Below are 26,521 nucleotides of genomic sequence, written 5' to 3'. Positions count from 1 at the left end.
CATTTTGTCTCGTCCCAGTCCCCACCGTGCAAATTCTTCATCCTGACTACGATCTGAAAACCATGTCCACCTTTTACGGCAGTTTGTGAGGAAACAAGCACGGTGACACCCGATTTTTTTTTCAGGTTTTTGCTATGAACAATCTAATAAAGAACATATTTGAAGAATAAAAGAAGTTTGACGGTAGAACATTTTTTTTTTGGAAAATAGTTCCGTACTTTGTGTATTTTGGCCAAGGCGAGGACTTCATGCTAACCACGGAACTGTCCGAAAAAGGGCAAAATCCCCACAACCGAGCAATCAAAAACAGCTAAACTGAAGCAATACCGCTTATTTTGATAAAGGAACCTTCAATTTCAAAATAAAATTTTGTTTCTTTCAAGTAACCAAGGCTAAATTCAGTTGGAAGGTGATTCGAATTTTTAACGCACAACCAATAAAAATAGCCCATTTTATTAGCCTGCCGACGCATAAACAAGCACGGTGACCCCATTTTTTTTTTACATTTTTTTAATGTTTATATCATGAATGTTAATCATACCAAGTTTCAAAAAACGTTTGATAGTAGAGCAATTTCAAGGGAATTACCTTAAGGCGATTCCCTTGTTTTGCACTACGCAACCTTTTCTGCGCATAACATTGCGACATCCAAGATGGCGGCCGTTCTTCATGCTAGCGTGAGAAAAACAAACAAGGGCCGCTTTTGCAGAGCGAAAGCTTTTATTTGCAATAAGAATGCCGCAAATCGGCTGAAAGCTTCTGGTAATGCTCTGGTAAGACAAGAAAATGAAAAGAATGTGCGTGATCCGGAAGTCTGCAGTGGATTTCCACTTCGCGGCCGTCGAGTTGTGGAATTCAATGTCCCCCTGTGAGGCAGCTCTACAGCTCTTCGACTGCATAAAAGAACCGGTGTCTGGGTTAGGATCACTACTGTACATATCCTCTTCAAACTCTGAGTGTGGAGAGACAAATACCTGTCGTACAAACAAGACCCACCGTAGCACCGGAACAACGCGAGGGAGACCAATCTTTGATGTAAACACGAAGCTCGCTGCAGGTTTATTTACATTAAACGTGGCTAAAAATCTTGTTTTCCACCATTACAGCATCCATTTAACATCTAGCCAATTTGTTAATAAGTTGAATCGAAATATTTACAGGGATGCTACACGCAGGCATAGATCCTACCCACGTAAACGAGTAGTTATCATCCATCAATATACCATCACTTGGAGAGTCCACGCTGAAGGCTCGCGAGAGGGAAGTGGGGCTCCAAGTTGAAAAGTTGGCCAAGGAATCATGTCTGAAAAGTTTGGAAAGCGAAAGAAACATGTGGAAAGATGATAGTGAAAAGGAAAATGTGGAGATAGGAGCGTCATATGACATGGGATGGCAAAAAAGGGGAAAAGCCCACAACAGCCTGAGAGGTACACTGCAAATTCAACGTCTGAAAGAATTAAAAAGGGTGCATTTGGTTATGCATTTTCTTAGAAAGCTGCTGTTTTTTTCTCTGGATTGTTCTTTAGCTTACTGACAGTTTTGGTGTCAGCCAATGGTCAAAGTTAATGAACTAAATAATTAATAAATAAATAAAATATATCCTTACTTTCACCACTAGGTGTTGGCTCCATGGTTGGCCTAAAAACTGGCAAGGTGATTTGCTATGGTTCAAGGTCAAAGAAGTAATGTATAGAAATATATTTTGTCTACTAGCACCTTGTTGTAAACAACAAGAGCGATGTTTTTTTTTTTCAATTTGACCAAAAAAGTACAGAATCATTCAACATATGACAGCACCCATATTTGTCTCCTCTTGAAAGTGTTACCCAGGACCTTTACTCATAATGTCTTTTGTAAAGGTGTGCAACAAGTGAAAGTGCCAACAGACAGTCGAAAAACTCTCGCATGCACAACTGCAGGCTCAACTGGGAAGGCTCGTCAAAAGCTATGGAAGCTGATGTTTGTGTTGATCTAGTCAAAAGGTAATTACTAACCAGGTAAGTAATAATAAAAATAAAAAATAAAATAACAATTATAATAATAGTTGTTAACATGTCAAATTCACAGCTCTATTGCTGCAAAGAGAGACTTGTGGAATCTACCTCAACTGGTAGAGCGCTGCACTAGTATCGCAGAGGTCAGTGGTTCGAGTCCCGTACAGGCCTGATTTTTTTTTTCAGGTCTGATTTTCGCTATTGCATAAATAGCGCTATCTACTGCGAGGATCGCACATCATACGTATCTAATACCGCAGTGCAAAATATATGAACTTCATATATTCATTGCATCTTATATGCTTATAACTTCAAAATCTCATTAAATCTTGAATTACCCCATTCTGTGTTATTTTTTCACCCTTTCCAAGTATGAATTTCCGTTTTGGTGATATCAAACACATAAAAACAACCGAAAATAAGCGTAATATCGAGTGCATACTTCGACATCTGATGCCCGATATATTCTGTACGATTTCGTTCTTTGAGCGTGTGACGCCGTCACAGCCGTCACAGCCGTCACAGCCGTCACAGCCGTCACAGCCGTCACAGCCGTCACAACAGAGGGTAGACTGGGCTTGACTCACTCGTCAGACTGTTAAGGATACTCAAACGATTGACTGAACTTGACTCATTCATCAGACTGACTTTTAAGGATACTCAAAGGATTCATTTAGCCTAAGTCGAATTTGTTTACGAAGTACTTTGATTTCTTTGTTGCGAATTTTTTTAGTTACGGATGTGGTTACGTTGTGCGCGTATAAAAGCCTCGTTTAGCGTCGCTTTAGCTATTGTATGATTGTATTTCACCTGGATTAGGCTGGGTTGCACGAAAAATATATCTGGCATGGTATAAATCCACGGATGGGATGGCATTTGTCCGGAGAAGAAAGGAGTGCTGTTGAAGTTTCGGATGTGTGTTTTGTGGACAAGTCTCTTTTAAAATGGCAAATTTCCTTTGCGTAAGTTCTTGTTGAATGTTTCCGGAAATTTTGTTATAATTCCTTTTTGCACATAGAGCCGTTTAATACTGTTGAATTGCCAGTCAATAGTCGTTTAAATTTTCGCGAGCATTAGCGTGACCCCGCGTGAAACTGAATTAAATCTCGAAATGTACACCTCTGTTCGTTACCATCTAAATGTACAGCCGGTTAACCATTTGTTCGTTACCTTGTTTTTGTGAACGTAAGTCTTTCTCTATAATCTGTTATTTATTATTGTTTTTGTTGATAATTATTGGACACAACTCCTTTTAGTTGACTTTGTTTTTTAATTTGGAAGTTGTCGTTCTTAGGTCTCGTTTAGTGGCTTTGCAGTCGCCTTTAACGAAGTCCATGGACTTAATTCAGGTAAGTGGTACCATTCCAGTATGGGGCCCATGAATATAAATAAAAGCAATTATTTCCAAAAGGTAACTGTTATTTTTCGTCCTGTCGAGTTTGGAGTTTACAGCTACTCTATAATTTGAGCAGGTCGAGGGGACGCGAAGGTAGGTGGCGCATTACGGCTATTGGAATATAGTTTAAATTTTATTTGTATATAAGGCCCAAATCGGCCATTTCTTTCCATAATTAAGGTCGAGTGATAAAGCTATCTTTGAAATGTAAACTTTATTTGGCCTCTTTTATTTGTGATTTAAATTCTCTCCTAAATATCTCATTAATTTCTCGCAGTTGTGTCGGCCACCCTGCAGATGGCCACCAAAACTAAAAGGCGCTCATAGTTTTCGTGAAGATAATGAATGTAAAGTACTTGAATTAATTAGCATTAGAAAAAGCCCCGCTTGACTACATTAAGGGAAAAACTAGGTGATCAAAAGCTTCTTTTTCTAACGTGGGCTTTTAAAGATAATTTGAAACCACAATGAGTGGTAATAACGCGTTGTTTATTCGCAATCTTGCTCACTGTCCTCACTCTTGTGGTCGAGAACTGCTCCCGGTGGACGAAGCCCCTATGACTGCACTTGTTAAAGAGGAAAACTAGTTCTGCAAATACAAGTTTACACATTTGTATTTTGAAATATCACTTGTGGTGTTTATCCCTGCAGTTACCACGTACAATTCGTGCTATTATTTGTTTAATACACTACAATCCCCGGGGGGCCAAGTTGAATTCCTGGGCGAATTTGGTGTACTGTTGTACCCTCCTTCAGGCGTTACTTGGCAAAACCATTGCACTTCGGCTTTGTTAAGTATAGTTGTTTGGCCATTGCACTGACCGTGGCCGAGGACGCCCTATAAAAAAAGCAAAAAAAAGGAAACCGACTAATACTGAAAAGAATATGAATCTAGCAGCCATTTCGGGTCTATAGTTTCGTTTTAGATCCAAAATTCAAGAAGGAAGCTTTTTGTATCTTTATTTTGTAAATCCTTTGTAAAAATTAAGATGTGTTTCTTCTCCTCAGGATTAAGTGAGAAAAGAGTGACAAATGCTTTCTGGAATGGAGAGCTGGAAGCTGAACTAAGAGAAAGAAAGGCACTTGACATGTTCTGGATGATGTTTGTTGATGCTGACAGAGAGGCAATCATGGCTCACATTGACAAGCTTAGAGCCCAGGCAAATTATTCACATCCTCGTGGAGACTGCACTGAAGACTGTAATGCTAGAGGTGATGAATGGCAATGTAAACTGTTCCCTCTTTTTGCAGTTGTTTTTTTCCCAAACCTTTATTTTGCATGAAATGTAGTTTCCTATTAATGCTGAAACCAGAGGAGTCAATAGCAGATTGGATTGGAGGATTTTCTAAGTCATTTATAAATACAATCTGTGATTAGGAATGACTCTTTCATTATTATTTTGAAAGGATGTGGTAAGCTTTGGGTTGCAGACAGGTAGTGGAAGTTGATGTTCGCACATTGTATGATGAAGAGAAAGGTGCAAGCCCTAATGTTTATTTTCTGATTCATATCATTAAGAGTTGAAATCCTTGTTTTCACTCATCCACCTTCAATATTTTTGAGAAAGGTCAACAAAAAGTGTTTTACATTACTCTCTGGGGATTTGATTATCATATTTTTTTCTCTTCTTTAAGCTTTTTCACTTTTCTTTTAAAAGAAAATACATCACATTCATAGTTTAAAATTTGTTGTAAATTACTATGTTCACTTTCTTATTGAACTGCATTTGTTTTGTTGCTATTTAAAAATAACAATAAATTTCATAGATGCATAAAATTTTGAAGGACCAGTGTGAAAAAAATCTGATGGGGTCAGGGTTTGGATGAATCAGTTTGGACTCTAATGGATTCTGATATTATGAATGTGCTTCCACTGAATGTGATTTCAGTTATGTTCGCTATGGAGCCCTTATATTTGAGAATGGCACACTTTTTAAAACATTTGACAATTTAATAATAATCATTTGGTCATTACTGTCGAATCTCCTTTTTTTTTAACATTTTTTCATTAGAATGTTATCAATGGACTTCCCCTGGTAAATTATCCTGATGTCTGCACTGCTGCCCATGTCCATGGAATGGCATTTTGCCAGGAACATTTAGATTTTCTTTCCTCCAGGCATCCAAGTATTCCTTCTGATATTAGAGGCTTTTTAAAACATTGTGGTGTTTTAGGATGCAAGTGCTGTTGAAGGTAAGTGGTGATTTACATTTGGATGTTTACGATTCATTTCTTCATGTCATCAACTTCGCATGAAGGATGAATAGATGTTCCTTAATTTTCTTGTGCAACCATTTTCATCTTTTCCTGCTATACCAAATGAAAAATCAAAAATATGTTTCGATAAAAGATCCGACATGTTACCCTTTTGATATGTGGGTTGCCAGACAGTGCAAATAATTGCACTTGCTAACTGATAGAAGAGGTTGAGTATCAGATGACTCAAGTTGAAGGTTTCCCAAAGTATTTGTGTGAGCAATCTTCTTAGCTAGAGGGTCATGTTGATATTGGTCAGTACATGTTATTTCACTCATGTCTGGTAATTGCTGTATGCAATTTCAATTCTGGGCAGTGCTTTTTAGCACTACTTCCTTCCAGTTAAAATGCGAGCACTCACTTATTCATATACTTATTCGTATTTTTTACTTCTCAGTTGCCGACAATATCACCCTAACCACTGATGAAACTAAAAAGGTAGAATCTGTGGTAGACTCCATTTTGGATACTGCAAGTACACCTGTAGGTCAATCAGCAGTGTTATCCCAAGGTAAACCTATCCCCTAGGCCCTCCATAAGTTTGCCTATTCATTTCCAATTGTGCATATTTAACTTTTTGTACAGCTGAAATGTTTCTGAAATTGTAAAGGCATCACCCATGACAAGTTTGAAAGCAATGCAGCTTTAATTGAAAAAATTTTGTTTTTAGTGTGTCGTTTTTAAGTGCACGACTCCTGTTATCTTTGACTTCTCCCTGAGCCTGTTGATGTCAAACATATTCCACATTGTAGGTTAAGGGCTGCATAATGGTTTTGAAATCGTATAAATAGGTTTGCCTTTTTGTGATATGCTACCATACCATGTTTCATTAGCTTTTAGTTACATTTGAAGTGCCAAAAGAAAAAAAACTCATTTTTTCTTGCTCACACAACAGGAAATGGAGAGATTTTATCTCAACCTACCTCGGCTGCATTACTAGCTGACTGTGCAGAGGAAACACCAACATCTTGTAATAAAGAAACTGGTGAAAAAAAACGCCTGCAGAAATGGTCCCGTGGACATTTTTTTATTGTTCGAGGCAGTGGATTTATTGACAAATGGAATCCCCTTTTCCTGAACCTTGGTTAATCTTCTTTCACTATATATATAGCTGTTTTGAAATGTTGCACTTTCCGCTTACATATATATGTATGATTTAAGTCATGTTTCCCCGGACAATTTTCTTTTTAATGATAATATCACCTTTTGCAGGTGCAGATCGATTGTCAAGTTAAAGATAAATAGACGCAAACAGTATCACATTAAAAATGTTGCTACTGCTTTGACTTAATTTGCAGAGTTGATTTGATTCATCTTTGAGCCAGTCAAGCAGAGTTTGCATTTTATGTACTTTAACTCAGGTGTACATTTCTCTTACCTGTACTTATACAGTTAAACATGTAAAATTGGACCTCAGTGTAGGTTTAGCCATGCCTATGATTATTGAAATGAGTCATGAGAATTTTGTTATCTAATATGCTAGACTCTCCATTAAGTAAAACCAGAGGTATCAATTTTATTTAATGTTTTCTTATGAAGGGTTATATATTTATTTCATGCCAACAGGTCGGAGAGTCCATCACAAGCATTTTTGATAATAATTAATTGGCTCTTAATCGTTTTGAAGGCCTTATCACCATCTTCTTGGGGTGATATATACTTGGCATACAACATGTGTCACGTTGATGGCATGAAAGCTGCGTCCAAACCATTGCCACTTAACCACCACCATTTGACAAAATGTGGTCTGGAATAAACAAACTCATAGATAGTTTGCACCTCAAGAACTATAGAGATCCACAGTGCAAGACAAAGTACAATCCAGCCCAACTGAAGGAGGAGTTACCAAATGTTAACACTATGGCAGCAGAGCAGACCTTTGTTTGGCTTTCCCGTTTCTGTAATCATATGTGATTCAACATGTATATTCACTTCTATATTATGCAAACCTCATTACACTTTGCCTTTTCCTTAAAACATGTCTTTTGACAACCAGTTTAATAAGAAAGCTCTGTAAAGATGAGGCAAATTGAAAGCTAATGAAGGAACCAAATTACTATATTGCTAATAGCCCAGTTTCCCTTCATTCTCAAACATGACAAACAGTGATTATCAATAGATAGTTAGGAGAAAAGGTTGTGTGGATGAATGAAGTAATCATGCAAGAGAAAAGAATGCCTTAATCTACTTGTTCTGTGGTAATTTAGAGATAATTTTGGTGAATTGGTATGTGATCGGTATTCACGGGTTTAAAGTGCAATCTTGAGATAAATCCATCTCTCTTATCCCCTTCCACTGCACTCACCATGGATCCTCTTTTGGGACTCTCGTCAACTTTAGACACTTCAAGTGGAAGAACCTGTTTCCTGGACACTGTTGGGAAGGAGCAGTGCACCAAATAATCAAATAGTTTTGGTGGCAATGATTCTTATTATTACTCAGCTCGCGTTTCTACGTAGCTGCCACTTTGCTTAGTATCTGCATGTTATGACCTTGCCTGATTTAACTATGAATCCCACTTGCCATTGTGTGGAAAACAACATTTATTGTCATCATTTATTGTAGACTCATTTCTGCTTTTATATTCCAAATAATGAATATCAGACAAGAAGTTCTGTTAAAGACAAATTGATGTTAAATATTTATTCTTACTTAGATAATGCCATGTACTACTTATGCAAGTACCTAATAAAGTTGTTATTGTTGTTGTTTAAAATTTCATCAAAATATTATTCCTTATGATGTCATTTTTCTCCTGCACTAATGATTTTTTATCCGTGTTTTTACAGTTTAGTTAGGGGACCTTTCATAGGTATAGCCTCGCGGTTCACTTTTTCAAATCTGTTGCGTGTATCATAGGTTTGAGCAGATATGTAGTTGAATAAAATGTTATTAATATCCGACAGTTTTAAAAAGTTATGTTTGCCATAAGATCATACAAAGACTGGGGACTGGGGCGATAAACATAACCCAGGGTGCACGTAGGATTAAAATCTTCCTAAACTTTGAGAACGTAAATAAAGAAATAAATAAAAAACATGAAATAATAAAATACGTCTATATATATATATTATGTGGCAGTTAAAACGTCTGGATGCCAGAACTCATATACACGAAAGCTGGGCGCCTAGGACGTGGCCAGCTAACAAGTTTAGAATTTACATATGTACCCCCCCCCCCAAAAAAAGAAAAACTTATACAAAATGATAAAAAAAAAAAACTTCTAAAAAAAAAAGCCCTAGTGGCTAGTTCCTAATGTCTTAAAAACTCAACAAAATAACATATGGCTAAGATGAAGTCTTCAACTCATGACTTTCAAAGATCTTGAGTGAACTGCTGACTACAGACTTCTGCATTCTACCTAACACTGCTGTACTCCTTTCTGATCCAACAAGCTCCCTGACGCTCTTCTTGAGGTCTTTCGAGTACCCTCCCAGGATATCGATGATTATGTTGTACTGAACGATATTAAAACCCGGGTACTGTCTCTTGAGCTCTAGAAGAAGCGGGGCGTACTTCATGATCTTCTCCTCGTCTTTGTGGTCCATGGGCAGCTCATCTCCAGTAGTGTTACCGTCTTGCGCGCCTTGTCCACTAATTATATTGATAATAATATATTGTTATTATCATTATTATTATTATTAATATTATTATTATAAAAGTTTCGATAGCTTTTTATCTTACGTGAAAAAATTGTCCGTTAATGCAACAAAATGGAGTCGCTTGTTGGTCAGGACCCACGCTCGTTAGTCTTTATAGCGGAGCTCGCAGCGAAGCACGTCATCATAAAAATGGTAGTAACATATAAAGCCGAAAAATTGTGACTTATAACTGTACGGACGTCTGTACAAGGTGTTACTTGCATATTAGTTCGATTTGAAAAGTTGATTTCGACCTAAAAGTTAACGAGCCTTTCGAGAAAACGAGCCGCTGGAAGCTTTATCAAATTTTTAGAACTTGCGTGGCTTAAGCAAAGTGGGTGCTTATTTGAAGAGGGTTAGGGTGAGGAATGTTGGGAGCTTATTCCAGTGATAAAGGACTAATCGAGGGTGCCGACTGTCACAACCAAATACTGTCACGATTAAACAATATTGTAAAAGAGCTTAGTCTTTTCTTCACAATTATTCTTGTCAACTTCTAAGCTACTCTAAAGGGCTATAGGATAAGTCATGGTACTGATAAAGGATAAATTTCGACATGTTACAACCTGTCAAGGTGTGTAAAGTCATTACGACTTAATATATCGATCTAGCCACGCCTAAAAGTGGAGCTCGCAGTTTTATTATTTTGTGTACGTCTCAAAGGCAATTGACGATGATAAACCAATAGAGTGCAATTTTATCAAACACCAAATAATCAAAACAAAAATAATCACAACAGCTTATTGCAATAGAGGTTGAGAAGAAAAAAACCAGAGGGTTGCTATGTCTAGCAAACACAAGTGGACTAAATTACAATTTAGTTAATGTAAGTAGTTGCTAAATCTGACTTTAGCCCTTCATTAGAGTGAAGAGTTAGCCCTATGCTTTGACAAAAGCAGTGAAATTCCAACTTACTTTAGACACTTGATTATGAATTCTTTTATTGGAACAAAAATTTTCTTGTTCTTACTTTTTCAAAAGAAGGTAAGGTAGCATCCATGGCAGTAATTTCAATGAGTGCTTCAGCAGTTTCTTTTCTTGACAAGCAAAATGACGAATCTATGAGGACCTACAACAAACAAAGGACACTTACTTATAAAAATATTAATAATGACAATGGGATTTAGCTGGCGGCATTCCATGAGGTGGTTCTTCTCGTCCACTGGTTTAAAGTGAAACGTTGAAATGTTGGTTTTTGTGGAGGGAGGAAAACCAAGGAACCTGTATAAAAACCCTTGGAGCAAGGACATACCGACCCACATACCACATATGACACCAGGTCTGGGAATTGAACCTGTGGAACAGCAGGGAGGTGAGTGCTCTTGCCACTCAACCATCCCTAGTTTCCATTCGGTTACTATGCAAGGTTTTGCTACTTCAATTGTCATCTTTGGGTCAAGCACCAAAGATGGCACACAAATCATAACAAAGATTGATGGACAAAACATTTTTCATACAATCTGCCATCCTTATAACTCGGGAAACTCTGATTGATTCATGCACAACATACTTCAAGCAAATGATTATCAGGACAACATCCACACAGGATTGAAACTTTCTCTTCCAACTCTCTGGCTAAGGATGCTATTGATTCACAATACTCTTCATCAATAGGCTGACCAAGAGGAACTCCTCTCCATCTTCCAAGCCAAGAACCTTCAAGTTTCTCCAAAAGGTTCTAAAGAAATGACCATAATTATTACAATTTAGACTTTCAGTTATGTCATAGGAGAGGATACACATTCATGGCTCGTGAGAGTTGAAATGTTGATCACCTTCATTCTCCTGTCAAGCCTTGTCCTTAGTGTCCACCACTCGGTTGTGTTGTTAATATTCATGCTTTTGATGCTGTCATTCATTATGTCTGTAAATTCCTCCAATACTCCAGACTGGAACAGCTTTGAAAGATCCACAACAACTTTGTCTCCCTTTACAAAATAAGTTGTTTCAGTCAATAGTTAATTAGGTTAATTTACTTCGCCAACCCTGTTCTTGTGCTTTTATCATTACTTACAGACTTTCTAGTGGTTAAATGAGAAATTATCTACTAGTAAGCTCAGGTTATCCCCAGTGTTTTGTCAGATATCCAGACAGTTTGCTCAGACGTATTTCTAGTGATCTTCTAGAATAAAGAGGTATTGTGAGAATTCAGTGTTTTACCCAAAAACCCCTCATGGTGACCTTGGACAAAGCTTACACCTGCACTACAGAATCTCAACTGACTGTAAGCTACTACCTCCTCCAACGTAGAGGTTTGAGGTCCACTCTCCCTAAATACAACAACAGAGTAACCGCAATATAACCAAGTTGTTACAAACACATCGACATACAGTGCAATCCTTGTTCTGTGCTTCTCCAGATGTTGTGTTAATCTTAACCACAGCAGGATCACAGTCAGCCCTTACCCTGCAGATCAGCAGTTCTCTGTCCTTGCTTACTGGATGTGTGAAGGTTTCCAAAGTGCAAACAGTTCACTCTAGAAAACAACAATTCTAATTTCTTACCTTGTCAATATCACACTATAGGATTATTGCCAAAATTCATTATTTGCTCAACGTAACAAATTAAATTTCAGTTCTACTTGTCAAAGGAACTAAAAATTCATGGCAAATGTAATCATCAGTTCTATGTGTAGCATGAGCTGAAGAATTGGGAAGAGTCAAATGAGGTGGTCTGGTAACAAAAAGTTTTTAACAAAGTCATTTTGCTTAAAGAATTATGTTAAATTAGTGATAATTACATTTCGCTAGAAAAAAATATTCTCCTGTTATAAGAGTCACACTGTTCTACAAACCAATCCTGAGAAAGTTGAACAGTTAAACACTTTCTTTGAAGCTGGTTTGGCTGCATAACACAGCTGAAAGCTCGCTATTGCTTGTAAAATAACTATAATGTACCTTTAGGCATGTTCTGCAATAGGGAAATTTCTTCAGGAGTGAAGAGACCGTGTTTGTATCTCTCAGTTGCACACAAGGAAAACTTCATGATGTTTCAAGTCTTGACCAGGGCAGCCAGTTTTTGGTGAGCAGTATTAGTTGAAGAGTCATCAAGTGACAAGGAGGAAAGACGTTCTGCAAGCTTCACCAGATCTCCTTTGTTTTCCTAACAGACAAAAAGGAAATAACAAAATAAAGAGAAATCTACTTGTAGATTTATTAAGTTCCCTGCTCTGGCATCCCATGTTCTAGTTCCCTGTTGACATCCCATGTCTTACAGTAGTTCCCTGTTCTGGCATCCATGTTCTAGTTCCCTGTTCTGTAATCCCCTGTTCTGGCAGCCATGTTCTAGTTCCTTGTTCTGGGATCAAAGGTTCTAGTTCCTTGTTTTTGCATCCCATATAAAGGAGCAGATAAACTTTGAGTCACTCAGTGCCACAGTAATTGGGGATACCAGTAAACACGGAGAGTTGTGTGCCATGTCTAAGAGGTAAAAGCATCCAACTGGTTTTCACAAGGTCACGAAAAATCTCTCTCTTTTGTATACATAACAAATAGAAGTCTATCAAATGCAACAGTAGCTACAAGTGCTCACAAGCAAAGGTGTTATCATATATACCAAAGGTTTAGAAAAATCCTTTGCTATTCTCCTAAAATAACAAAACCACAGGGATTCAATTGAAAATATCCCTGGTCACTAGTCAGTGAAGTCATCTTTAATTAATTTGAGTTGAAACTTCAACTTAAATTAACAAAAAGGATGTAAACTTTGCCATTATCTTTGTAGTCTAGATGAGTCTTCTAAAAACTAGTTCCAAATTAATCTTTAGAGGTAAACAATTCCCCTTTGGCATCCTTACTATAGCTAAGATATCTTGCTCTATGGGGACATAAGAAGTTGAAATGAAATTTGTTTATACATTTGCCGTAATTGCAAAAAAAAAAAAAAAAAAGAAAAAATCTGAAAAATAACTGTTTTGCTGGTTTGGACAAGGCAAATTTACCAATTACCAGCAGATTAATTCAATGTTGAATTCACATCAGGGGAATAAAACAAAAGAAATTAACCCTTCATTTTCAGCACAACTTCATGTTCAGCAAACAATTTTTAAGATCTTACTTTATTCTCTTTCCTGTTCTGGTAACAGCTTGATGTCTAAGAGTAACAGACAAGGACAGTTAATGTTATCCTCAAAATTCTCTCATCTAAAATTTTGGATTGATGCTCCTTGACTTTCTGATCTAGTGTGGGTCTAAAAGTTTAACAGAGCTTTTACTAAACATTCATAAATCACCTGTATGGTAGGCAAAATTGCCTTGCTAGTGCAACACCATCCACAAACTGCCTCAAAGCTTCCCTCACAGCTCCCTGATGAGCATACAGCTGACCAACTTGTAACAGGGATGAGAGCAAGTCATTTAGGATTGACTAACTAGAAAGGTTTTGGCCAGAACTTTCTGATGTGGCTAGCAAATCTGTACAAACAAAAGGAATAGATGCCAAAATATGTGATTAAAAGTTTAATAATAAAACAGAAGAAAACTCTCCCATGTTTCAGGCCAGTTTGATTGCACTTTTCTCTATATTTTAATCAGGATAATAACACATCCAATTACAAGCACAACTCTATCTCAAAGCCTGAATTAGGATTGCAAGGTATTGCCAACCACATGATTTAGGTATATATTATCAGGGGCTTCATTAATGTTTTCTGCAGGAGGGAAACTGGTTTTCACAGGCGGGCAAAACTCTTTGAACTGAACTTCTTTATAAGATAAACTTTCCTCCAGACCGTCAAATCAGGTGGGCAAAACCGTCCTCACAACCGGTCAATTTGCCCGGTGCCTGGCCCTTAATGAAACCCCTGTATTATCCCAGTCATCAGAACACATTGTCCCTAGTAGAAGCTCATAGAAATCAGGGGCACTACTTTGCAAGCAGGGCTCTGCAGAATTGTGTCAAGAATAAAAGGAAACAAAAATTCCTCAATCACCTTACCCAACAAATTTTCCTTTTGCTTGTGTATCTGTTTGCCAGTACAAAACGCATCTAAACCAAAGATTTCTTCAGCCATTTGTGTTAGTTTATGAAGTGCATCCATAGCCCATTCCAGGAGTCAGTGAACCAAGTAGAGGATCTCAACAATGATAATACTAAAAAAAATAACTGTCACCTGGGAATTACTCATAAACTCATGAATTGATTCACTGATCAAAAATTATCTGGTTGAACAGACTGTTTTGTTGGTACTAAGTCTGCCTAAATTTTCACAGGTCACTTGGCGACGGTTTATGAAAGCAATGAAATAAAAAATCAATATTGGGGAGCTGGGATTGGGCGGTGGTGAGGTCACTCGCCTCCCATTAGTTCAATTCTTGGACCTGGTGTCACATGTGGGTTGAGTTTGTTGTTAGTTTTTTTCCTTACTCCAAGGATCTTTCTAGGGGTCTCCAAAAACAAACACTCCAAATTCCAATTAGACCTAGTATCAGTGGACAAGAAGAGCCATCTTATGGAATATCCACTGCTAAATTCCCATTTCCATTATGAAAAAGTTACTGAATAACTGTGGAGAAGAGTAGATCTAAGTTTTGGAAAGAGGAATTTCCAAAGAAGAAGAGTGAACTTACCAACTGTTATCTTAAATTTGTGGATTGTGGGTGGGAGCATTGCATATTCACAGCAAATTGATTTCCATCTGGCTTTCAACAGGTGGGACTTGTAACTCTTGTGTGTGAAGACTTCACTCTGCAGTGCTTCCTTCAGGGAGACCTCCCCTTCCGCATACTCAACATTAATCAATGAAAACCACGACTGACACACACATCACAAACTGAACAATCCCGTGTTTACACGTACTGACTATTATAGACCTGTTTAATTGGTATTTCCTCCTATACCGTATATTGTATAATATACATGAAAAAATTTCTCACTTCTGATTGGTTAAGATGAACGCAGTTTTCAGTTAATTCAGTGCAGAAGAGAGTTAATTCAGTACAGAAGAGGGTTAATTCAGTGCAAAGAAAGAAACAAACCAGACATTCTGATTGGTCAGAATAATTGGTCAATGTCAATGTCAAGGTCAATGTCACTTGTAGGATTTCAATAAATTATTTTTGCATGTGATGCATGCGCTTTTCTTCCGCGTAGTTATGAGAAGCTACCTCGTATTTTTTCATGTATATTATTAATACATAATCACATGATTTTCTCGTGCAATTTGGAATAAATAATCACTTGTAAATGTTTTCAAAGATCACAAATTGCACTCACCCTATGGGCTCATGCAACTTTGTTAGTCTTTGAGAAAATTTACTCGTGCTTATTTATTCCAAATTGCACTCAAAATCATGTCATTACTATACAAATTGGATTTCCCAGCTGCTCTCAGAGGCTAGCTGGCCCACAGTTTCCTTGCCTAAAGCTATTCCAAGTTCTTCAGCACAAAGAAAAATCACCAACATGGAGCTAGAGTACCACGTATACAAGTATGCTTGCATGATGAATGCTTGTTTAACCCTTTGACTCCCATGTCAGAGACCAAGACAGGAATTCTCCTTACAACATCAGTACAATGTCAAGCAGACAAGTGAGGAGAATAAAGAAAAAAATCAATTGTAGAGGATTATTTAGTTAATCCAATACCAAATTTTCCAAACTTACATCACGAGAAGTGTTTGGCAGACAGTAAGTAGAGTTAGTTAAAGTAGTGATAGGGTTAATAATGATTTTGATTTTTCATACCTTTCCTGTGACTAGCAAATAGTGACTCTTGGCCAACAAGAACTGAACCCATGAAGTACTGCAGGGCTCAAATCTATCAACCAGGTTACTTGTATGAGACAGAATAATTGAAGCATGTGACAAGTCCAGAATGTCACACAATGAGTGAACAGCATCACTTAGGGCACACAATCCATTATCCAGCATATCTTTGGTACCAACTGATTGGGATATACTGGCAGCCATGCAAAGAGCACTAGCTTTTTTTAAGGGCTGCAAGAAAACAATTCATTCATTGAATGAATAAAGGGGGTAAGATTCTGATGGGAAACTGTTGTAAATTAAAATAGTAAATAGTCTTTATTTCACTGATAAAATACATATCAAGTGTTACATATAAAGTGTAATGGGCTAAAATGTGTATTAATTACTTACAGCTAAGTTATGCTTAAAACCAAGTCTATCAATAAAAGCATTTTTAAAACGCTCAGTATTGCAAAGCGGATATAAATTATTGGCTTAACTTGCCTAAGCCTAAGGGTAGCAGAGTTAATCCTGGGAAGGGAGTGGTGCAATGGAAGATGTTCCCACACGCTTAATTTTTTGAAGATACCCATATGTTGTGCTGCATCAGATGGGGCAGATGGGGGGGGGGGGGGTGGAATTATAAGTACATATAATTTGGTTTCATCAGCTGAGTTGATAATGTACATGCCAATCGGATGCTGAAAACAATTTCTGAAGCTGATGTTTCAAGTATTAACCCTTCACCATTTGCTCTGATAAAGGGCTTAACCTTGGAATATCAGCTTTAGAAATTCTTTGCTGCGGCCAATTAATATTTATTAACCCAGTTGATACAACCAAATTATCTTGTAATAACCTCCAACAATGCAGAACCTACATTATTCATTACACCACTGATAACAAAGGCAAGGATCCTCACTGTATAAAATTTACCAGTCGAGATAAAAAAGACCTGACTGGAGAAAATCATTCTTTTCTGTTGAGTGATAGCCTTTTCCTTCAAATACTTAAATCTCTTAAAACTGCTGTCATTTCTTGTACCGAAACATTTTTTTTAACATTTCTATTGCCATGGTCATGTTGTGACAGGACTGCATGAACAGTTAATTGCCTGTGGGAAATCCAAATCGTCACCAATGAAAGTACGTAGCAGGTTTCACCTGTTTTAAAAGCCCAAACATTTTAGCAGTGATAAGCAAGTAATGATATGTCTCTTCAGGATTAATAAGATGGTCCAGGTCAACCTAGAACATTAAAAAAAAAATTCAGTGAGAATAACATTCATGCAAGATTAAATGTATTGTATACAGTGGGAGATGCAGTAACCCAATGGTTAGTATGCTGCACTGCGGGTCAAGAGGTCTGGGTTTGAGAACTGGCTGGGTCATTTTGCTGTGTCCACTTGGGCAAAACACAGCTTTCTTTTCTATCACGTGCCTCTCTGTAACCAGGAGTACAGATAAAAAGCTTGCCAAGTGATAAAATGCTGGGGGAGGGGGATAACCTTGCAATGGACTAGCATCCCATCTTGGGGGAGTAGTAATACGCCTAGTTGCTTAGCCCTTTAACTCCCAGAAATGATTTAAACATGTATCTTCTCCCTTTAAAGCCCATACATGATTCAACAGGTAATGAGAATACTTGAGCTTATCATGTAGAAGTTGTTCTCTTGATCTAACACCAAATTCTTATAACTTATTTACAAGGAAATGTGTAGCAGCTAGAGGGCAGAATTAGTGATTAGGTCTTGGGATTTAAAGGGTGAATTCAATGGAAACCAGGATAACCTCGGGCTGGGTGGGCACTCTGTTTGAGTGCAGACTTAGCACAGCATTTAAATTTTAGTAATCCATAAATCTTTAATGGCACATCTTTCAAATTGTTTAAGTACCTATCGTAAAACGTCTGAAAGTATCAAAAGCTGATACCTATTTAGTTCTCACAACAAATTCCCCATGAAAGAAAACTGTTCTTGGAATTTTACAGTTTCACTTGTTTTCAAATAAAGAATTCTCACTGCCAGTGAAAAAATATTAATGTTTTGGAAATTAAAGTAAAAAAATATATTACATAGCCCTAAAATGCTTTTTCCAGGAAACATTTACCTTTCCACTGGTGTCTTGTTGCAGTGATTTGGTCCTTAGTGACGTCCACATTTCCAAAGCTGCACAAAGTGATTCCATAAATGGTTGCTCCAGGCAGATATCTTCTATCTGAAAAGTTACACCAACATTTCATTTGACAGTCTGATATTTTGAGGGAATGAGGTGCTTTTGGGGATGCACCGGAGGTGCAATGTCAGGGCCCCTTTCCCTTCTGCACGGTCCTCCATGTACACGTACAGGTACAGTATGTTGTTGTTGTAGAAAAACTGACTACAAAATTCATGTCTATTGTAAAACAGGCACATGACATTTCATCAAAGACAACAATTTGTTCCTGAAAATGTGTTGAACAAGGAACAATATAAAATCTGTATAAGTAATGTTCACTCTAGACTTCAAATTAACTGAAATCAACTTCTTGCCCCAGTGCATCTCTTTGTTGGAGGCACACTCAGTGGCCTAACAGATAGCCTGCAGCCAGCACGACCTCAAGAAATCCAAATTTGAGACCTGGGTGGGTCATCAAATTGTCAGATCAGATCTTAATCAAAAAAGTTTCCAGTACTTTCCTCTTCTCCTTCATAACTGTCAGAAAGCTCTGGCCTTGCTGAAGTTGCTCTCTCATTTACTGCATCTTTGTGCTCAAGCAAAGCCTGCCATAAATATGCAGCACCAAGTCTATCCAGCAAACGTGAATGCATGTTTTTCTCCTCATCCTGACTATCTGTTGAGTCCAATAACTGTTCTAGAGTCTCCCCAGCTTCTTGACAGTACTGCGGTGCAGATCTAAAGAAACTCAGCTACTATTAGTGTCGAGCCCTGCAGTGTCTGCTCATCGCAGGTCTAGGTTTCTTTTGATGCAGATTTGATGTACTTGAAAGGGATCAATTTTTTTTGTCCCTGCCCATCAAGGTGTCTGCTGAGTAAAGATTCATTTTAATAAAAGTAACTGACAGTTTGAATGACCAACTTTGTCCTTTCAATAAGAAGATGATAAAAATTCTTCACAATTAATAGGAGACTTGGTCAATCCATGGTTACCATGCTGAACTCCAATTTAAGAGGACTGTTTTGGAGTCCTAACCAAGGCCACTGTGTTTTGTTCTCAGGCAACCCACTCTAGTTTCATACTGACCCTTTCCAACCATGAGTATGGATTGGTAATAGCAACTTAAATGCTGTGGATTTACAAGCAAGGGCTCGAAATTAATGGTAACCCATTAACCAATGGTTAGTAATTTTCAACGTTTGGTTACTAAAAATTTGTCCAACTAACCCGACATGGTGAGTAACATTTTCTAACATATTTAAACATCAGTAGACCTCAGGGCAAAGAGCACGTAGGCCCGACTCTCAGAGGAATACTTAGAATACTCAAGTTGTTAAGTCAACTTTAACTCTTTTTAGAGAATGCTGTAGATGTACTGTTCTTGACTAATCATGGTAAACAAGAGGGAAATAAAATAGGTGGATAATTGTCTACGTTTTTGAGGTCACTATGCAATTTCAGCTACTCTTTAATTTGTCCTAGTTGTTATTATCAAAATGTTCAATATTTGAGATATCGTAACTTGTGAGCTTGGATACCAAACTTTATTATTTGGTTAGTAAAAAAGATGTCTACTAACCCGAAGGGTTAGTGATCCAAAAATTAAATTGGAGCCCTGCCTGCCATTGACTAACATCCTGTCCAACAGCACTAGGCCTTTCAGGCTGGTAGCTAAGAAGTTAGGCTACTGGCTGAAATTTCAAGTGAGGTGGCTCAAAGGCGGTGAACAATTGTAAGTATACAATGAAATGTATGAAGTTCATATATTTTGAACTGCGGTATTAGATACGCATGATGCACAATCCTCGCAGTAGATAGCGCTATTGCTTAAATACACTGTAGCGCTATTGCTTAAATAGCGCTATCTACTGCGAGGATCGTGCATCATACGTATCTCATACCGCAGTTCAAAATATATGAACTACAGCAATTTGCCCTACTGCTGTGTCATAGCTGAAAAAGTTTGGAACAATTCAATGAAACATTTTGGCAGGTACAGTTGTACTTCACTTATGAAAGGGGAAACCATAAGAAGAAGTCAGAATGTAAAAGAAAGTATTTTGTTACCTTTTGGTCTTGTAACAAGCAAGCTCTTCCTGCAAAACAAAACAGAGCTGGCTTCCTTCTACATCTTTTGCATCTTCTTGCTCTGCAAATGCACTGCATAGGGTTCTGAGAAGAAAAAAGAACCAAGAAATTTCTTCAAACAGTTTCCAATTTACTCAATCTTACTTTAATTATGTAATTCTTCAACACCATAATGATTATATCATTTTGTCTTTTTTTATCACTATGCCTTATCTCTCCAGAGTCAACCTTAAAAATATTAGAATTCCCCCCATTTTTTTCTTCCCTCTTTAAATTAATTTTATCTGATCCTTTTGAAGCCTTGAACGAGCCAAAAACTAGGATTTTGGTGTATTGAGGTGAGGAATCTGCCACATTTCAACGGTTATGTTATGATAGTTCACTTGCTGCAATGCATAAAAAACTCACTCCTCCCTTTTCTGATGCATCGCAACTTGTGAATAGAAATCGTTTGAGGGCACTTCCCATGGAATAATCTTTATATTTGCTGCATGTATGTATGTTCTGTTTGATTATGAAAACAACATGCATGTATTTGATCAAGTTTAAACAAATTAAAACCAATTTACTGGAGTTCTTGTAACCTTTTTTTTACACATTATGATCTGACATCTGCTTAAAACTCATAAGCTTTAAGTTAATCGACATCAAAATACTAATATTTATTTTGAACTCTATTACAAACCTGCATCTCTCAGACTGTTTTTCTCCCTCCTGTAGATCCTTCACCAGCTCATGTTTCACTGAGACCCATTGCCTGACTGGCTGTTTTAGGGTGTGGGCATCAGAGGCTGTTTTCAGTGCTACCAGGACCACAGTTGAAGCAGTCTTTAGTGCATCCCTGATTCTTCCAGCTCTTCTTTGACAGTCAACTAGCAAGGCATACTTTGTGAGTAGCTTCACCTGAAAAGTATTTTTCAAACATTGCCAAATAAACATTTTCAAAACTCACCATGTCATTGTTAGCCAAAATTAGATTTGTGATCAGCAACTTATTCTACATTCACCCTTTAACTCCCATGAGTGACCAAGACAGAATTTCTCCTTACTGTATCAACACTATATCAAACAGACAAGTAATGAGAATAAAGACAAATACCAATTGATAAAGGGATTATAAGTTAAGCTAATACCAAATTCTCCAAACTTAGATCATAGAAATTGTGAAGCAGACACTAAGGAGAATTATGAATGAAATCTTGGGAGTGAAAGAGTAATAAGTTTTCCCCTCTTACCCACCCTTGTTCCTATTTGGTTCATCGCAAACCTGTTTCATGTTTGTAGCCATAGCAAATTGACCTCATGAGCTAGAAGGCCTATCTTGTCACAGCTTATTTCAGTTTCAGAATCATGAACTGATTAGGAGTGTTGGTGATTCCCCCTAGAAAGAATACCAGTTCATGAAAAGGTTACTCCCCTCTAGCGCTCCACACTAATGGTAGCCAACTAGCCACAGACTAGTGGAAATTCAGTTTTGGCTAGTGGTTTCTGATTTCCAACAGCCAGTTTGGCTAGTAAACAAACTAAAATTGCCGTAACATCTAAGATGTCACTGGCCACTTGGCTAGTAAGTTGAAAAGTTCAGCACAAAACTCTTTGTCAAAGTTTCCCTTAAAGTCTTCCAAAACCCCTTTATACTCCTGTGCTGGGTTGTTCTTTACTTCTACATGTGTTTAGCTACCAGTAATTAAGAAATTTGTCGAATTCTGGCAGTTGTTGACTGTATGAAAGGACCTTGTTCTAGCTTAGAACACCTGCTTCCCATAAGACAGTCTTGAAACAATACTTGAATGTAACATTTTCAGCGAGGAAAACTCTCATGTATAGGGTCAAACCATAGTTCAACTGAACTATTAATTATTTCAATAAACTTTAAATTATAGTACCTTCATCAATTGAACAGACTTTACCGCTTCAGCTTGGACAATGATTTTCTCTTCTGTTTCAGCTCCAAAGCTACAGATTTTTAACTCATCACAGGCAAGAGCCAGCAATGGCACTCCGTCAGTAAAACAGTCGCTTTGATAGGACACACAGCCTACATTGTAAACAGTACTACCCAGCCATCACAGCTCATTAAGAGATAAAGGAATATCAGGGTCTTCAAGAGCATCGTGAATAACCTTGCTTGCTTGCTGTGCAACTGTAACACATTCTCTCAGAATGTGAATTCTGTGAAGAAAACAAAACTGTGAATCAAAAACTGCACTTTGAATGACAACATACAGTTGTACTTCACCCATCACCTCTCACAAACTGACTAGTAACAAACAGTAGAATACTTTCCTTCCACAAGATAAGGAGTTCTATTTGACAATGGAGACCATCCATTTATTCGAAGAGAGAGTGAAGAGAGCCCCTTCTCCATTTTTCCACCATCATAGTTTTTCCAGGACTTGACCACTTGAATGAACTTGAGCAAGCCATTAGCATGACAAAAAGCCTGGTCAATCTGACCCTTAGATATGAGCTGAACAATAATCAAATAAATTGTCTTGCCAAGTTGGTCAGTGAAGGAATAAACTTGAGATATTTACCATTCTGAATAGATAATGTGTCGCTGAGCAACATACTCACTAAACAAAAATCCATAGAATTGTATATTAGTCAGTAATCATTTTAATTTTCACATTACTTCTAATGAAGGATAAGTATGAACTCTTACAAACAAAATTAACATTTTTCAACCATTTTAAGGAAGTTGTTCATTAGTATTTTACTACTACTAAAGTCAGTATTGTCGGTTCACCAAAATGATCTGGGGTGTTCTAAGAAGGTATACAGGTGTATTGTTTCCCACTATCACACAACTAGAAACTATATTTCGTGTAGGAGACAAAAGTCATTTTGAGATTGATTATCAAAGATAAGAAATAAAAAAAATTCTGAGGTTTCTTCAAGTCTCTTTTTTATATTCAGATGCTTGGAGAGGAAGGGACAAAAAAAGTCATAAACATTCAGGGTTCTCCTTAAGTACTGGCCACCATTTTAGAACATGAAAAAAACTACCTTGATTTTGAGTTGTGAAAAAACAACAAATTTCCTGAACAAACAACTTCCTTGAAGGCCATTTTCGCATAAACATCCACAAAAATATTTAAGGTTACATTACATTTTCATGCTGGTTGAGCACCCATTCAATCTCTACCTAGCTCATGTTTACCTAGCCAACCAACTATCATATCACTTTGCATATACTTCCAAACAAATGCACGAGATAGAATTTTAGAGCCCATACATTTTAAATAGATTAAGTACAAACCAACTCAATTGGGGGTAACTGGGTCTTTATTGCCTAAGACCATATGCGATGCTCCCCATGACAGGGAGGTAAATAGAAGAAAAGAAAGAAAAAAAATTTTTTGCAGATTTTTACAGAGAGGAAAACAGGAAGACCTGGAGAAAATACTCCTGGAGTGAGGACAAGAACCAAAAACTGAGTCAACCCACATCTCATGCCAAGTCCAGGAATTGAACCTGCATCACAACATGGAGGGGGGGGGGGTGAGTCCTCTCACCCCTGTGCCATCCCCTCTCCCAGAAACAATACTTTGTGGGCAGCATGCCCCAAGATCCCAGAATGCATGCAACTAACCATATACTGGCTAATAGCCAATCCTTTTTGAAAACTCTGTACACTTATTTTGCAGCTCTCACTTACCTAAATTTGAGGAGTTTGTGATTTCATCAAGGTGCTTCCCTTTTGCTTTGACTTTTTTCAAAGTCTCAATAGCCCATCTCAGAAACTTGGTTGAAAACAATGTGTATTTTGACACAGATTCTTCTGCAACTTTGCAACCCAACTTGCTGCCATTTTTGGCATTCAAGGGTGATCGTAGCGGAGAAAGATAGTCTAAAAGAAAATTAGAGAATTGCTTCATAAACATAATCATGCCATCTTTCAAAATGTTGTTTCATGTACTCACAAAAATATTAAACAGATTTCGCCTTTTTTAACCCTTTGACTTGGGGGTGACTAGCATCTCATTTCTCCTTACAATGTCACCCCCAAAACACACATAATTTGAGAACATGAGAATAACGGAATTGATCACCAACGGAAATGATCACCGATGAAAGAAGCTCTTAATTGTTGAATTAATTCTACTTATTGTCAGTATCTTTGGAAATGTGTAAAGTTCAGTATGCAAAACAAGTGTATTACATGGGTAAAACATTCTCCCGTCGATGAAGGCAAACGAATACCCTTTCCATCGATCGTGCGCAATTATTTTTCAGAAGAATGGTATTCCACATTTACTAAAATTCAATCGATGGAAAGTCAACATCGTTTCCCTGTAGCTTGATGATAATCATAAAACTGCACAAAACTTTAAAAGCTATCATAAGCTTGCTTTAAGGAAACATAATTGCAAAACTATATTTGCGAAGACGGACCTTGGTGTCTTCAAACAAATCGTTTGTTTCACCATTCAGAAGCGCCTTCAGAATTCTTTCCCCCTCCATGTATCCAAGAGGTCCGTTCCATCACAGGTTTTTCATCGTAATGGCTCTTGAAGAAGGTCCTCACGGAAACTTTAGTCGTGAGTTCCCGCTAGTATTGGTGAAACACCACTAATCAAATCAAAAATGGCGCCTTCTTTTTCACCGGTTAGGAGTCCATGTATGACCCCGTAAAATGTCCTGAGCTCGGTATATATTTTCAATGTATTCCAATGTAATCCAATGTATTCCAATGTATTCCAATGTATTCCCATGTATTCCCATACATGGACTACTAACCCAAAACTGGCTGTTTGGAATCAAAATTATCTTCGTTTGTCAGTCAACTCTTCCACACATCCGGTGAGAAAGAGTAACATACATTCACTTCCATAGCGTAGTAGATGTAAAAAAAAAAAAAAAAACTGTCCGAAAAGTATGCAACAGGCGGACTTATCTGGGCGGTAAAACTTCCACCGGCTGCCGTAGGGTTATCATTTGTGTGATATCATTAATTTTTTTGTTTACAGCACCTTTATTGACCAATATCACTGTATGATTTTGGTGGTTCTTCTTTGTAGAATGTCGATACCATTGTTCCCCTGTTTATGCGTAACAGTGGGAAAGAGCAAAATGTTCAGTTCCTATTGAAACTAAAACTGTGTGTGTAGATGTATAACGCAAGTGAACACTTTATTGATTTATGAAGAACTCGCTGCAACAAATATTTGAGAAGGTGACCTCTTGCGCTCAATCCATCAATCAATAATCTTTATTTATACACGATAAGTATTAAAAACGACACTTCGCTTGTGGGGTCGTGTCTAAATAATTAAGTAAGATAACTAATGAATTAGAGAATAAATAGGATATACCCAGCTAAAATCATATCGCTACTTACTACTTGCAAGTCGAAAACGATAAAAGCTTAAGCTTTTATGCACATCAAACTTTTATGAGAACAAAGTGAGGTGCATTTTGATTGTATTTGTGCTTACACACTGGAGTCTAGAGGAAAGCCACAGGTATCAGATTAACCTTGGTAGTGGATAGAACGAGGACGTGTCTGTCAGGGTAAGATCGTTTCTAACTAAAAAATTACCATATGAATCTTCTCTTCTTGCTTTAATGGAACAAAGGGCTGTTGTAAGAAAATTCTCCCTGATTCAACTCTGCTATTAGTATGGAACAAGATCACTCAACAAATGGACAATCAAGTAGCAATTAAGCTTATTTGTCCATGCCATGGAAAAAAAAAACCTGAATTTATGTAATGTAACTGTAGAGTTCACTAAAACAACCTTGAAACAGGAATCAGAAATTCATTATTCAACAAACTTCTTCAGCAGCAGATCTGTAAAAAAGTTTTTATCACTGACACACAATTTATCTTCTTAATTCATTTAGGAAGGTTTTGAAGGAGATATTTGTGGGGGAGCTACAGCCAGATGAAACAGTAGATGCCATATTGAGAGAAGCTAGATTGTTATCCAATGTAGGTTTACAAATTTAGCTCGTATTAATCGACAGATATGCAAGAGAGCATAATGTACAACAAGCAACATATACCCTGAACTTAAAAAACTTAAATTTGTCAAATGAACATCCAGTATTTTTTTACTTTAACTGAAATAACTGAGACTTTCTGAGGTTGCCTAGAAATGATGAATTGTACACTGCTCATAGGGGAAAGTTGGTATGTGGGAGATTCAACATGGTGAATACATTTGGTCACTATATTGGACGGGTGGAAGATCTCGGACAAGTGATAAAGTGAGAGGCAAGGTGGGGGGGGTTTCTGGTTTTTCTTCTCCTCTTTCCTCCCTTTTGGTTTGTCACTCCTCCCAGATCAATTCCA

The 26,521-nt window shown here is 37.5% G+C and overlaps 4 protein-coding genes and 1 long non-coding RNA gene across 14 annotated transcripts in view; 3 read left to right on the top strand and 2 right to left on the bottom strand.

The window, feature by feature from the left end:
- The first annotated feature begins 1,297 nt into the window (after positions 1-1,297).
- LOC148726040 (uncharacterized) lies at positions 1,298-8,550 on the top strand. Of its 6 annotated transcripts, none has more exons than XM_088727459.1 (9): positions 1,298-1,427; positions 1,619-1,682; positions 1,860-1,982; positions 2,814-2,956; positions 3,289-3,343; positions 4,399-4,602; positions 5,403-5,584; positions 6,045-6,158; positions 6,543-8,550. In XM_088727459.1, exons 1-4 carry the CDS (start codon positions 1,331-1,333, stop codon positions 2,848-2,850), a joined length of 321 nt encoding a protein of 106 aa, XP_088583585.1. In that variant the 5' UTR covers positions 1,298-1,330; the 3' UTR covers positions 2,851-2,956; positions 3,289-3,343; positions 4,399-4,602; positions 5,403-5,584; positions 6,045-6,158; positions 6,543-8,550. The 6 variants fall into 6 exon arrangements, with proteins under 6 accessions (XP_088583585.1, XP_088583587.1, XP_088583586.1 ...); XM_088727461.1 differs by having other exon boundaries at positions 3,276-3,343; XM_088727460.1 differs by having other exon boundaries at positions 2,814-3,179.
- Positions 8,173-12,301, bottom strand: LOC148726039 (separin-like). Its single transcript, XM_088727456.1, has 6 exons — positions 12,186-12,301; positions 11,694-11,764; positions 11,064-11,216; positions 10,799-10,966; positions 10,259-10,357; positions 8,173-9,241 (listed from the first exon to the last, which is right to left on the bottom strand). The coding sequence occupies exons 3-6, from the start codon at positions 11,145-11,147 to the stop codon at positions 9,218-9,220; spliced, it is 375 nt and encodes a 124-aa protein (XP_088583582.1). The 5' UTR covers positions 11,148-11,216; positions 11,694-11,764; positions 12,186-12,301; the 3' UTR covers positions 8,173-9,217.
- Positions 12,293-21,628, bottom strand: LOC148726038 (uncharacterized). Of its 4 annotated transcripts, XM_088727453.1 has the most exons (12): positions 21,488-21,624; positions 20,906-21,123; positions 20,200-20,304; positions 18,649-18,869; positions 18,084-18,187; positions 17,139-17,222; positions 15,973-16,224; positions 14,856-15,012; positions 14,224-14,378; positions 13,520-13,700; positions 13,345-13,380; positions 12,819-12,874 (listed from the first exon to the last, which is right to left on the bottom strand). In XM_088727453.1, the coding sequence occupies exons 1-9, from the start codon at positions 21,506-21,508 to the stop codon at positions 14,305-14,307; spliced, it is 1,236 nt and encodes a 411-aa protein (XP_088583579.1). In that variant the 5' UTR covers positions 21,509-21,624; the 3' UTR covers positions 12,819-12,874; positions 13,345-13,380; positions 13,520-13,700; positions 14,224-14,304. The 4 variants fall into 4 exon arrangements, with proteins under 4 accessions (XP_088583580.1, XP_088583579.1, XP_088583581.1 ...); XM_088727454.1 differs by lacking the exons at positions 12,819-12,874; positions 13,345-13,380 and adding an exon at positions 12,293-12,390; XM_088727455.1 differs by lacking the exons at positions 12,819-12,874; positions 13,345-13,380; positions 13,520-13,700; positions 14,856-15,012 and having other exon boundaries at positions 14,230-14,378; positions 21,488-21,628.
- LOC148726037 (uncharacterized) lies at positions 18,185-23,115 on the top strand. 2 transcript variants are annotated; one of them, XR_015989519.1, is made up of 5 exons: positions 18,185-18,322; positions 19,193-19,864; positions 20,520-20,558; positions 20,941-21,109; positions 22,169-23,115. It is a non-coding gene; the product is annotated as an uncharacterized LOC148726037 (long non-coding RNA). The 2 variants fall into 2 exon arrangements; XR_015989518.1 differs by having other exon boundaries at positions 19,193-20,558.
- Positions 23,116-24,936: 1,821 nt separating this feature from the next.
- The window catches only part of LOC148726036 (serine/threonine-protein kinase Nek11-like), a 3,336-nt gene continuing 1,751 nt past the window's right edge, over positions 24,937-26,521 (top strand). The window contains exons 1-3 of the mRNA XM_088728666.1: positions 24,937-25,026; positions 25,676-25,737; positions 26,071-26,158. Of these exons, the coding sequence (XP_088584792.1) occupies positions 24,937-25,026; positions 25,676-25,737; positions 26,071-26,158 (240 nt within the window). The remainder of the gene's footprint in view (positions 25,027-25,675; positions 25,738-26,070; positions 26,159-26,521) is intronic.

This window comes from Stylophora pistillata, chromosome 7 (assembly GCF_964205215.1).
Source record: "Stylophora pistillata chromosome 7, jaStyPist1.2, whole genome shotgun sequence".
Taxonomy (NCBI): domain Eukaryota; kingdom Metazoa; phylum Cnidaria; class Anthozoa; order Scleractinia; family Pocilloporidae; genus Stylophora; species Stylophora pistillata.
This window is presented reverse-complemented; position numbering and strand designations above follow the sequence as displayed.

Excerpts from the sequence above, each read along its gene's own strand:
- LOC148726039 (XM_088727456.1), bottom strand. The coding sequence starts at position 11,147 with ATGAATGACAGCATCAAAAGCATGAATATTAACAACACAACCGAGTGG. Across the intron at positions 10,358-10,798 it reads CTGATAATCATTTGCTTGAA|GTCCTCATAGATTCGTCATT; the intron begins GTATGTTGTGCA and ends TGTTTGTTGTAG. Across the intron at positions 9,242-10,258 it reads CCTTACCTTCTTTTGAAAAA|TGGACAAGGCGCGCAAGACG; the intron begins GTAAGAACAAGA and ends CAATATAATTAG.
- LOC148726038 (XM_088727452.1), bottom strand. The coding sequence starts at position 21,508 with ATGGCTACAAACATGAAACAG. Across the intron at positions 21,124-21,487 it reads TGGCTACAAACATGAAACAG|GTGAAGCTACTCACAAAGTA; the intron begins GTTTGCGATGAA and ends AATACTTTTCAG. Across the intron at positions 18,870-20,199 it reads GCTTGTTACAAGACCAAAAG|ATCTGCACCGCAGTACTGTC; the intron begins GTAACAAAATAC and ends GAGTTTCTTTAG.
- LOC148726040 (XM_088727457.1), top strand. The coding sequence starts at position 1,331 with ATGTGGAAAGATGATAGTGAAAAGGAAAATGTGGAGATAGGAGCGTCA. Across the intron at positions 1,683-1,859 it reads TATGGTTCAAGGTCAAAGAA|GTGTGCAACAAGTGAAAGTG; the intron begins GTAATGTATAGA and ends TCTTTTGTAAAG. Across the intron at positions 1,983-3,288 it reads TGTGTTGATCTAGTCAAAAG|GTCTCGTTTAGTGGCTTTGC; the intron begins GTAATTACTAAC and ends TGTCGTTCTTAG.